General features: G+C 34.6%; 2 protein-coding genes across 5 annotated transcripts in view; one reads left to right on the top strand and one right to left on the bottom strand.

Annotated features, from left to right (window-relative positions):
- Window positions 1-12,281, bottom strand: part of PAQR3 (progestin and adipoQ receptor family member 3) — an 84,592-nt gene that overhangs the window by 27,736 nt on the left and 44,575 nt on the right. The window lies entirely within an intron of this gene.
- Window positions 1-12,281, top strand: part of BMP2K (BMP2 inducible kinase) — a 134,824-nt gene that overhangs the window by 97,727 nt on the left and 24,816 nt on the right. For 2 of the 4 annotated variants that reach the window (XM_070394215.1, XM_070394207.1), the window contains exons 12-15: window positions 681-779; window positions 2,774-2,958; window positions 3,960-4,117; window positions 11,118-11,228. In XM_070394215.1, the coding sequence (XP_070250316.1) occupies window positions 681-779; window positions 2,774-2,958; window positions 3,960-4,117; window positions 11,118-11,228 (553 nt within the window). The remainder of the gene's footprint in view (window positions 1-680; window positions 780-2,773; window positions 2,959-3,959; window positions 4,118-11,117; window positions 11,229-12,281) is intronic. The other 2 variants (XM_070394223.1, XM_070394233.1) reach the window with 1 other exon arrangement.

Raw genomic sequence — 12,281 nt, 5'->3', positions numbered from 1 at the left:
AGATGATATTAAGCTTAGAGAAGTAACATTGTCATAAGGTTTTGTTTTTGTATTTTTGCTTGGTGTGTTTATGGATGGTGGAGGGAGGAGGCATTTAGAGAATTAAAAATCACCTTGAGTTCTGTTCTGTGCTTTGCCTCATCAGAACCTGCAAAGTTCTAGTTTCACTAAACTATTTTAAATTTAATGACTGTCACCATTATCCTTTCATCATTTCCCGAAATATTTTTGAGCCAGTTATATGAATGGCACCTCTCAGGGTTGCTCCCTTCTCTCGTCTTGACTGATAGATCCAGAGTGGAGGGTAGTTAAGCAGGTGATGGCTAGAAGACATAATTGAAGGGGAGAGAAGAGGAGCTTGGGAATTGAATGTAATGAGTTCTGGATACAAGTAACTTCAGGGTCTCCATCAACTGGTAAATGTGTTTAGGTTTCATCCCAGCATCCTTAAACTGTGCTAGAAATGATTTTGGTCGAATCCATTATGTTTCATTGATAATTCTGAAGCCATTTCCAATAAACATATATAAGTTGTAATTACTATAGCTATTTTACATTGGTGTTTGGGCCTCTGAGTATCCCAGTCATTGTTACGGTAAGATCAGCATGTAAAAAGAAAGACTGTGGCACAAAAAAGGCATGAGTAATATTGATGAACTTGTTTACTTTTCTCCTTGTAGTATCAACATGCAATGCAGCAGCAACAGATACTGCAGCAACAGTTCTTAATGCACTCAGTATATCAGCCACAGCCTTCTGCACCACAGTATCCTGCAATGGTAAGTGTTACATAATGCCTGGAGATTTCTCTCTGAATATGCTGTTGAAATTCACAGTGTGAGTGGCATTTTTCAGAATTTAATTATTTCAAAATCAATTCAAGTTAGTTAATTATACATTCTATATAGTAAAAGCCTAATATGCTAAGTGTCCGGTCGGCCATTCAACCAATTAAAGCATAATATGCTAATGATATGCTAAGGCTGCTCAACTGTTCGCTATGACATGCACTGACCACCAGAGGGCAGACAGTCAACCGGTCGTCCAGTTGCTATGACGTGCACTCACCACCAGGGGGCAGGTGCTCCAACTGGTAGGTTAGCTCGCTGCTGGGGTCTGGCTGATTGGGACTGAGCGAGATGGGCCGGACATACCCTTGGAGCCCTCCTGCAGTTCCTCCAGGATGGCCAACCTCCTGTGTCCCTCCCCGGCCCCGATTATGCACTGGTGGGGTCCCTCTGCCTGGCCTGCACCCTCTTGTAATCTGGGACCCCTCGGGGGATGTTGGAGAGCCGGTTTCAGCCCGATCCCGCAGGCCAGGCCAAGGGACCCCACTGGTGCACGAATTTGTGCACCGGGCCTCTAGTGTTTTTATATATCTCTATATACATCTATATAGAATTGATTTTTAGAGAGAGAGGAAATAAGAGAAAGAGAGAGATAGAAACATTGATGAGAGAGAAGCATCATCGATTGGCTGCCTCCTGCACGCTCCCCCATGCCTGGGTTTGGGGATCAAGCCCAAAACCCAGGCATGTGACCTGACTGGGAATCAAACCATGACCTCTTGGTTTCTGGGTCAGCACTCAAACACTGAGCACACCAGCTGGGCTAATTACTCATATTTTATCAAAGCAGTCATATATTCTTTTTTTTTTTTTTTTTAAAGCAGGACAACTGTGATAGCTTTTGTTTTTTATTGTGGTAAATATATTTAACATCACATTTACCATTTTATCCCCTTTTGAGTGTACAGTTCAATGGCATTTAAGTACATTCACATTATTGTGCTCTCTATCTCGGGAACTTTCCTGTCATCCCAAATTGAAATTCTGTATCCATTAAACAGATGCTGCTCTTTCTCCCCTCCCCCTCAGCCCCTGGTAAAAGCTATTCTACTTTATTATTATTATTATTATTATTATTATTATTGACTCTTTTAGGGATGTTACCCATTTCCCTGCCCACTCCCAACCTTTGCCTCCCTCCACCCGGCCCCTGTCCCTCCCCTCCTCCCCAGGCCTTTACCACATTATTGTCTGTGTCCATGGACTGTGTATATATGTATATATGTATATATGTATCCTTTGGTTGATCTCTTTCCATCCTCTCCTTTCTTCCTCCCCTCTGAGATCTGTCAGTTTGTTTCATTTACCCATGCCTCTGGTCCTATTTTATTTTAGTTTAGTTTAGTTTATCATCAATTTATTTTATTCTTTAGATACCACATATAAGTGAGATCGTGTGATTCTTGTCTTTCTCTCACGCAAAGTCAGTCATGTATTCTAAAGCAGCTTTAAAGTGGGATGAACTATAGCACCTGAATTTGGCACTTTTTAACTAACTGATAGTATTTTTTGTTTATCTCATAGTATAAGGAAAATGGGTCTGTTACCCATGATCTTTTTGTCCTATGTCTCTTTCACTTGGCAAATATCAGTTGAAGAAAATCCAAAGGAAAATTATGTTTGTTTCAGAGAATAGTTTGATCTTTTTTACGGCAACCACCGTATTATAAGGACTAACCTACTCTATTATCTTAAAATATTTAAAGGATAATTTTTGAATCCTTCCACATTCATAATTTCTAAACTAGATTTATTTCATTTTGCTGTATTTTTCTAGTAGCGAATTGCTCCTGCAGATATAAATTATTTTTAATTTTCTGCTTTTATTGCCAATGTGAAAAGAAGGAACATAGTGAACAGGTGTGGGGTGACAGTGCATTAGTGAACTCGAGCATTGTTTTGTATAATGGCATTTCTTGTTTCAGGTGCAGCGGTATCAGCAGGCTTTCTTGCAGCAGCAAATGCTAGCTCAACATCAGCAGTCTCAACCACAGGCGTCACCTGAGTATCTTACCTCCCCTCAAGAGTTCTCACCGGCCTTAGTTTCCTATACTTCATCTCTTCCAGCTCAGGTTGGAACCATAATGGACTCCTCTTATAGTGCCAATAGGCAAGTATTTTTCCAGTGAATGCTAAGGAAATTCTTATGGAAGTAGGTGTAATTGTGGATTGGAGTCCTTAAGCGGTTCCTGAATTAGTTTAGAGCCCATCTTTCTGTAGCGTCCCCTCCTCCTCATCCCCCTCTCTTTAAAATCAAATGAACATATCCTTGGATGAGGATTAAAAACAAAAAGAAGCACATAGAGATTGTTCCTCCATTACCAGTGTTAGAACATCCGGATCTGAATTAGGAATTACCTTGACAGCTTTTTTATGTTGCCTCATTCCTATGCTGTATTTGCAGGCTGGATTGAAGGGAGGTGCCCAGGGATTCTTAGGTTAATCTTCTCTTAAAAGCTAAGAGGCCTATTAGATAACTTTCATAGAACTATTGGTCCCAGACTCCAGACTATAGATACTTTAACACCATGAAAGATTTATTATATAGAAAATAACCCTCATCTAGTTTTAGCTAATTTATAAAGCAACTCCAGCAGTTAATAATTTGTTGGTAGCTACTTAGAAAATGCCTCTGTTAAAAGGAAAGTTATTGTGACTTCTCACAGTAAGGACATAAGATCACCTTAGTAGTGATTTTAGAATGATGACTTTGATATGGCTACCGATTTTCATTTTAAGGCTTGTTTACTATGATAATAGTTAATATTTATTGAATGCTCACTATTATTTTTTTACGAGACACTGTTCTCTTTACTTTATGTGTATTAAATCATTTAATCTTCTCAGTATTCCTGTGAGGTATATTCTGTTACTCCTGTTTTATAGATAAGGATGCTGAGACATAGAGAGGTTAAGGTACCTACCTACCCAAGGGTACACAGCTAGTGACCTTAAAGAGCTGTTAAAATCCCAGTTGGTCTTTCTCTCAATCAATGCCCTTATCTGTCATCTCCATAACAATACAGCCATCTGCTTTCCTAAGCATGTTTAAAGTAGAGCATTTAAAAATTTCAATTTTAATTTTTTTTCTTCTTTTAATTATTACTCTAGGTCAGTTGCTGAAAAAGAGGCAGTTGCAAATATTACAAATCAGAAGAACTTCAGTAACCCACCTGATATGTCAGGGTGGAATCCTTTTGGAGAGGATAATTTCTCCAAGTTAACAGAAGAAGAACTGTTGGACAGAGAATTTGACCTTCTAAGATCAAGTAAGGGACACTTGAAGGCTTATTTTGCTTCAGAGTAAAATAACAGCTCTATAATTATTCAGCAAGGCCAAAGACTGCTTTAAGGGGGTAAATAGAAAATTCTTTTTGCGCATTTGAGGGCAAAAATCAGGCCATCTTCTCTAACACATACAGAACTATCAAACTATGTTGCGTGCATTAGAACTCAGTTGCTTGATAGTAGCTATTAAACCCAAGATTACTGATAATACACTGATTCCTAATGCTTAAAATATATTGTGTATTATTGAATGTTAAGTTCAGAATATCTCCAAAACATGGAACATTAATGTTCAAATAAAAAAGGAGACATTAGTATCTTGCCTTACTAGTAATCATTTTGAAGCTTTGTGATTTTTGCATATTCAAAAGAAGATATTGTGGGTCTGAGATGCCCTTTGAAAGTGCCTGAAAGAAAATATGGGCTACTACATTATGTTAATGTTTTGTAATGCCCTTTTAATGAGTGATAACATGAAAGGGCTGCTTTGTTGTCCTGATGTGGCAAAAGTTAAATAAATTCTTTTCCATTTTAAATCAGATATCTCAATGTTTTTACTTGGAATCATTGCCTTTTCTTTTTGCCTTTTCTTAAACTACCTAATATATATATATATATATCTCAAGCCTCACCATACATATTTTAGAAGAGGTCCTTTTTTGGAAAAGGGATCTGTGGAATGTATTAGGAGGTTGCCAAATTGGAGCAAAACACTTACTTCTGGTGCATGTCATTTTCAGGTTTCTCAGGCGTGTGTGTGTGTGTGTGTGTGTGGGGGGGGCATTCAAGTGTGTTTACCCATTTTTGCATGTGAAAAAAAGATCTTACTTGTCCCTATAGTTTCTAGTTTATTTTAGGTAATTGGCCTCATGAGAACATTTACTAGATGAAATGATTTGTTGCACATTAGTATATATTTTATGTAAAATTTTAAATGCCCTGAGTTAATGTAAGAATAGTTGTTTGGGATTTGAATTTGTATTTTACATATTGGTCATATGATTATCAAAAATTAAATTGATGATTAAATGCAGATATAAAATGAGTTCTGAGCCTTTAATAAAAGTTTGTTAACTTTGGTAAAACCAATCCTACATCTTTTTATTAAAAATTGTTTTTTTACCACAACTTTTTTGTTTGACATTTCCCCTACAGTTTATGTTGAGTGACCTCAAAGCAAGGTTTTAAAAAAGGAAACAAAGTAATTGGGGGTGGGGGGAGAATGGCAGGGAGGCACAGGGATAACCAGATCACTATAATTTACAGAATTATTTTTAAAGCAATAGGAACAATTAAAATACTTATTTTAATGTGTTCTTATTGTGAGTGTAACCAAGGGTTTGTTAAATCAGTATTTTTTATTCCTTTGGTAAAAAACTCCTTTTTTTAAAAAACTAATTTATGGAATGGGTAAACTGTTCACATAATTTTGACCTTGTAAAGATTTGTAATGACATCCAAGTTTAATTTACTTCATATAGGCAAGAATGGCATATAAATATTCATGTGTACAGAATTTCATAAAAATTGGTTTAGCATGTAAAATTCTTTAAAAAGAATTTTTTAAAGTTGATTTCAGAGAGGAAGGAAGCAGGGGGCGGGGGCGGTGGTGCGGGGAGAGAAACATCAGTGATGAGCGAGAATCACTGATCGGCTGCCTCCTGCATTCCCCACACTGGGGGCATATGCCTCGACCTCCTGGTTCATAGGTTGACAACACTCAGCCACTGAGCCATGCCAGCTGGGCAGTTAGCATGTAAAACTCTTAACCAGCTATTTGCTTTCAAACTTGAAGGTCGGATAATGTGTGTACTTTATATATGTAGTTGTGCACATGTACATATGCCAAAGAGAGTTCAGACTTCATTACACTGTTAATTATGGAAAGGTGTTAAGTTCCAAGTAAAAGTATAGGAGGAACTTTATGTGAAGGTCATACTTGGAGTAACTCATCCATTTGGCAAATTGCCTGGATAGTCCCTGAGTTACGGGAATCCTTGTCAGAGACTGATGCACTTCAGTTGGCATGTAACACCAGAAAATAGGAACTCTGAGCCCTGACGTGCCATTTAACTAGGTTGTAATCTCAATGAAGTCACTTACCTGCTGTCTCACTTCCTCACTTAAAAGCTGAGTATAATGATGCTTTAACTAAGAGTGTTCTCAAAATTAAGTGAAATGTCTTTAAAGAATCTGGGCACTCAATAAAATGCCACTTTCCCTTTTTTCACCTTCTGTGTAAGTCTTTAGGTGCCAACTTATGAGGTTAGTGCCTTTTAACCAGAATTTGAAAATTATATTTAAATTATCAGGTTTCTCAGCTGGCAATCAAAACACCAAATTAGAAGGGATTTTGTGAGCAAACACAACAGCAAGAGTGACAGGTAACAGCAATGAAGGAGATACAGAAACATGTCTTTTTTTCTCTTAGTAATTGATAGTCATAAAAATTGGGTTCAAGAAAGGTGAAATGTTTTAGTAAAGTTTACAAAGAAATTAAGAATATAGAATATAATTTAGAAAGTCTTCCTCCTGAAGTTTCACTGAGCTGTACTATTCAGTCATCTCTAGCACCTCTTTCACTCACCAGCAGAAATGTATCTAATATTTGATCTAGTTGATAGATCAGGTTTAAATTACACCGATGGGCAAAAGACCTCTTCCAGAAACTTAAAGAGTTTTGGTAAAAGCTAGTGTCATGAAAGTTGATTGTCTGGTCATTATTGCTTGGTTCCTCTGTCTCTTAACAACTTTACAAAAATGAATAAATAAATTATTGATTTATTTGAAGTACCAAATTCATCTTTTTTTTCCTCAGGCAGTTATTTTTCACCAATTTTCAAAGTCCTTTATAAAATAATTTAGATTTGGTTTATGAGATACTTTCTTAAAGGTATAACCATTGACCATGTAATGATTGCTCATACTAATACATTCTTATTTCACATTTTATTTTTAAAATGATACATGGTTATTTATTAAAAGAAAAAAATAAAAAGCATTTGGTGTTTAGGAAATACTTATGTCTATTATCCAGAAGATAATGTTAAAATCATATATTTTGAGATACTAAAATTATTACAAGAGCTCTTTTTTAGTGATCCTTAAGAAAATAGTTAGAAAGGGATTTAACATGTGAAATAAACCAGATTCTTCTTACTTTTGCTTTTAGTGTAACTGAATATCATTTATGCTTCAGAATTTTTTACCTGTTCCTAATTAAAACCAAAACATTAAATTAAAATGAAGAATTATTAATACAGCTGGCCTCAGTGATATTTTAAAAAATTTAAGTATATTTTTCATTGTCTGTTGTACCAAAATATCTAGATTAGTATGTAAACTTTGGTAATCTAATTGTCATAATATTTAACACATTAAATGCTAATTAGAATACAGGTGTTTGCTTTGGGAAAATGTTTAACTTGCATTTGTTCAAATAGCTGTGTAGCTCTACATGTTAATTAAAAATAATACTTAATAGAATGGAATATTTTTTTGTCGATGGTGAATTTATTGTTTGTTTGTTTTTGTTTGTTTGTTTAAAATTACATCAAAACTAAAAGGAAGAATAGAAGAAACTAAAGACTGGCTAATTTGCAAAATCTACTGAATGTGTGTTTTGTTTTGTTTTCTATGAAGCCACAGAATAAAATATATATAAACATCTGCTTATATAATTAGTTTGTTGTAAAACATTAACTCATCATTTTAAGCTAATTATATATAATATATAATTTATATATTATGGTTCCTTGAGAGCAGAATAACAGAAATTTTCACGTATACTAAAACAGTTTCACAAGTATCAGATGAAGACTGCACTTTTAAATCTTATTTATTAACCATTGGCTTGAACAGACTAAAGGTTAATAAATAAGATAATGGCTTGAACAATTTAGAGTAGTTAATTTTTTCTGATGATAGATATTATGGAATATAGTTTGGTTCTAGGATTTTTAATTCCTGTGTTTTTGCCATCTGTAGCAATTAAAATTTTTGAAAAGATACTGCCTTTATTCACCAATAGTTCTGTTAGAAAGGCTGGAAGAGGTAAGTTTCTTATATTGGACAAATAAAACAAAAGCTTTGCTCTATTAAAAGTTTGTTAACTTTGGTAAAACCAATCTTACATATTTTTATTAAAATTTTTGTTTTCATCATAACTTTTTGTTTGACATGTCTCCTACAATTTATGTTGAGTGACCCCAAAGCAAGATTTAAAAAATGGAAAAAAAGTTTTTCTTTTGGGGTATTGGCAGGGAGACACAGGGGATAATCAGATCATTATAATTTATTAATTGTTAAAACCAATTATTTGAAATAGAACTTCAAATACATTTTAGGGTGAGTATATAGTTGAAAAGTAACTCTACATACCACTTCATTAGTTTTTATTTATGAAACAATCGATCATTTAAAATAATTAATGCAGTATATGTTTTTATTTTCTATTTTGTGTCCTGGGACCCAGATTATCATGTGAACTTTGAAAATCTAAATTACTTAAAAACTCTTTCGTGGAAAAATTGATTCTATGTTTTGTGGAACAATGAGAACATGATTCATTTTATATTGAATCTATCTCGATACCTGTTTTGAAATAATTGGATAATGTTTGCATTGAACAATGTCTTCATATTTTTAATTATGAGAACCCTCTATATAAAAAATATTAGTTTACTCCTACATGGTAATGTTTCTACTCTTATCATTACTATATGGTGTTATTTGAACATTTATCATGAATTCACCCACCAGTGTGTGAGGATTTAAAGAATCTTAGTGGTAACTTTGCATTTTTATATTCTGTAACTACTGGTTTAGTAGTTTATAAACCTGTAGATTATGTTAAAATATAGACTCCCTACCTAGATATTCTGGCTCATTAGGTCTATGGTAGGTCTCAGGTAACTACATTTTACACAGGAATCCAGGCAGTGATTGATGCAGATGGTTTAGGAAGGAAGTTTGGTCCTGATTTAGACCTAAGTTCCTATGAACTCTGCCTTGATTTTCAAGAATTAGGGATCTTGGATAATGATATGCTGTGGCTATCATTCTGAGACAGTCTCTCCATTTGTCCTTCCCATCCCTTTTCCTTTGTCCTCACTTTTTGTATACCAGAGTTTGGGAAATGAAGAACGGATGGGGGAGTCTAGGACTGTGATACAAAGCACAATCTCTGGTTTTACAGATATTCTATAAATGCAATCAGGGCCTGAAAACATGGGTAACCACAGGTACCCTATGATTCACTGATTCTTAGGCCGCTCTTAGGTTTGATTTATGGCTTTCCATGACAATAAATTGAAGACCCTTGGTTACATAAAGTATTCTCCAGTCTTATTTTTTTAGAAATATGCTATGAGACTAACCTCTCTCTCTTTTTTTTAATGTTCAAAATTTTTAAAAAATCATTTTAAAATTAAATTTATTGGGGTGATGTTGTTTAAAGATTATATAGGTTTCAAGTGTAGATTCCATGATATGTGATCTGAATATTGCATTGACTTTGGGTGGTGGGCACACACAAATATACAGAGGTGTTGAACGACAAAATATTTTTAAAAAAGCTTTTTTCCCCATAGTTCAATCAGCATTTGTTACTGATTTCCTGAATCAAGTATACAGTTAATATCTTGAAAAAGAAAACCTAAAATAAAATTTTACTGTTATCCCTTGCAGTATTGGATTTGAAAAACAGCTCTTAAGTTTTGGAAGTTTTGTTTGTGTGTAGGTCAATTGTCAGATGTGTTTTCTTAACAAAATATTAGTGCTTCAAAAAAAATTTAAGTACAGATTTAAGCAACCTGAAGTTTCATGTGGACTTTGCAGAGTTAGTTTTAGCCATAAAAGTTAGTCATTGTATCCATTATCATAAAGATATTTAAAGAATTAGTTGTTCATAGCAGTAATTGAGTATATTCAGGATAATGTAGGCTCTAGGCTTTTGCCTTCTGAAGAATATGCTTCCTTGACCAGTACTATTTCTTCACTTGGGAGCCTGTTGAAGTACAGAATCTCAGGACCCTGTCCCCGAACCATCCAGTCAGTATCTCCATTAAACGTTTTTACCCGGCACTACATTTTTCTCTCTAGCAGAGCTGGTAACCTTTTTCTGCCAAGAGCCATTTGAGTATCACGTCATTCACCGGCCATACAAAATTATCAACTTAAAAAATTTGGTCTAACATTTAATTAACTCACTCTTAATGCCTTGGGCAGGGCCAGACCAAATAATTTCATGGGCCTTATAAGTTCCCCAGCCCTGGTCTGTAGGTTTATTTGTTTTTAACATGCTACGTGTATATTTCTCATTTGCTTATTGCATTTTTGTTTAATTTGGTGTTGCATGCCCATTGCCTAAAACAGTGCCTGTATCTAAACAATACAGAAGTATTTGCTGGGTGAATAAATAAGGTATGTCAATAAGATGTTTAATTTAATAGGTACCTATATTTTTGTACCTGTGTGTATGTGAATGATTTAATAACTATAAACAATATGAGAAATGAACTATAAAATATAGTGTTACTTTTATTGCTGTTGAGAAATAGGATTTACTTATTTAATGAATGAGAGACCATTTGCAATATTTTTTCCATATGTATTTATGGAGAAAGTCTGCCAAATATGTCTCTGTTTAGTACGCTGGGTTTAAGTGCAGGTCCAGTATGTTACAAGTTGAAGACAACTGGTATTTAAATAAACCAAACCAAATTACTAGGTTAATTGCATTTAGTGAAATCTAGCTCTGTGATTACATTGTTAAGCTTGCTTTTGTAGCAACAAATAATGTATTAAACTCAGGATTACCCCTAATAGTTTTAAAAATGAACTCTGAATGTAATATTTTTCAAAACGTTATTTTTTTGTTTAATTTTCACTTTTATTTACACTGTAAACCACTTAAAATTTTTTTAAAGACCGTTTTTTATTTTATTTTATTTTTTGTTTTGTTTCATTTTATTTTTGCAGATAGGCTCGAGGAGAGAGCATCCTCAGATAAGAATGTAGAACCACTTTCTGCTCCACATAACCATCCTCCAGAAGATCCTTTTGGTTCTGTTCCTTTCATTTCTCACTCAGGCAAGTTACATGTGTAACATCATCACTTTCATTAAAAAGAATATACACAAGAACAAGATTGAGAACAAAACACTGTATTGATATAAAGCCAAAGTAAGAATCAGGTGTTAGTTACAGAAAATAGAAAATTATTTTAACCTTCAGCCATCCTGGTCTTCCTGATGTCATTCTTTCCATTGGGTGATTCACTTGTGCTTTTGTCAACATAGAAAAATGTGGATTTACATAATAGAACTATAACTGTTTCCTTTCTCCTTTGTTATTGGATACTGTTGAAAAAAATCCAGGCATGAAAATATCTCTCGTTTATATATTGAAAACACATAAAAAGGTATTTTTATGCTTAGCTTTTGCTTAAAATTCCTATGTTTTCCTAGTTTATACATGTGCTTACAGCTGCATTTTAAAAATATTTTGTATTTGTCACTAATGATCTACTACTTTGTTTTTACATTTTTGCTTTGATTTCAATCCAGAATTTAAATATTATTATTCACCATTTAAAAATATTGGTAGTAACATTTTCTTTTTTTCTTTTTAATTTTTTTTCTTTATTGATTAAGGTATTACATATGTGTCCTTACCCCCCATTTCCTCCCGCCCACTCATGCCCTCACTCCCCCCCCCCCCCCCCCCCCCCCCCCCGGTGTCTGTGTCCATTGGTTAGGCTTATATGCATGCATACAAATTCTTTGGTTGATCTCTCCCCCTGACCCCCACCCTCCCCTACCTTCCCTCTGAGATTTGACGGTCTGATCATTGCTTCTCTGTCTCTGTTTTTGTTCATCAATTTATGTTGTTCATTATATTCCACAAATGAGTGAGATCATATGATATCTTTCTCGGACTGGTTTATTTTGCTTAGCATAATGGTCTCCAGTTCCATCCATGCTGTTGCAAATGGTAAGAATTCCTTCTTTTTTACCGAAGCATAGTATTCTATTGTGTAGCTGTACCATGGTTTTTTAATCCACTCATCTGCTGATGGGCACTTAGGCTGTTTCCAGATCTTAGCTATGGAGAATTGTGCTGCTATGAACATAGGGTGCATAT

The sequence above is a fragment of the Myotis yumanensis genome, unplaced genomic scaffold (assembly GCF_028538775.1).
Source record: "Myotis yumanensis isolate MYYU_CA2020_CCGP unplaced genomic scaffold, mMyoYum1.0.hap1 SCAF_1, whole genome shotgun sequence".
Lineage (NCBI taxonomy): Eukaryota > Metazoa > Chordata > Mammalia > Chiroptera > Vespertilionidae > Myotis > Myotis yumanensis.
This window is presented reverse-complemented; position numbering and strand designations above follow the sequence as displayed.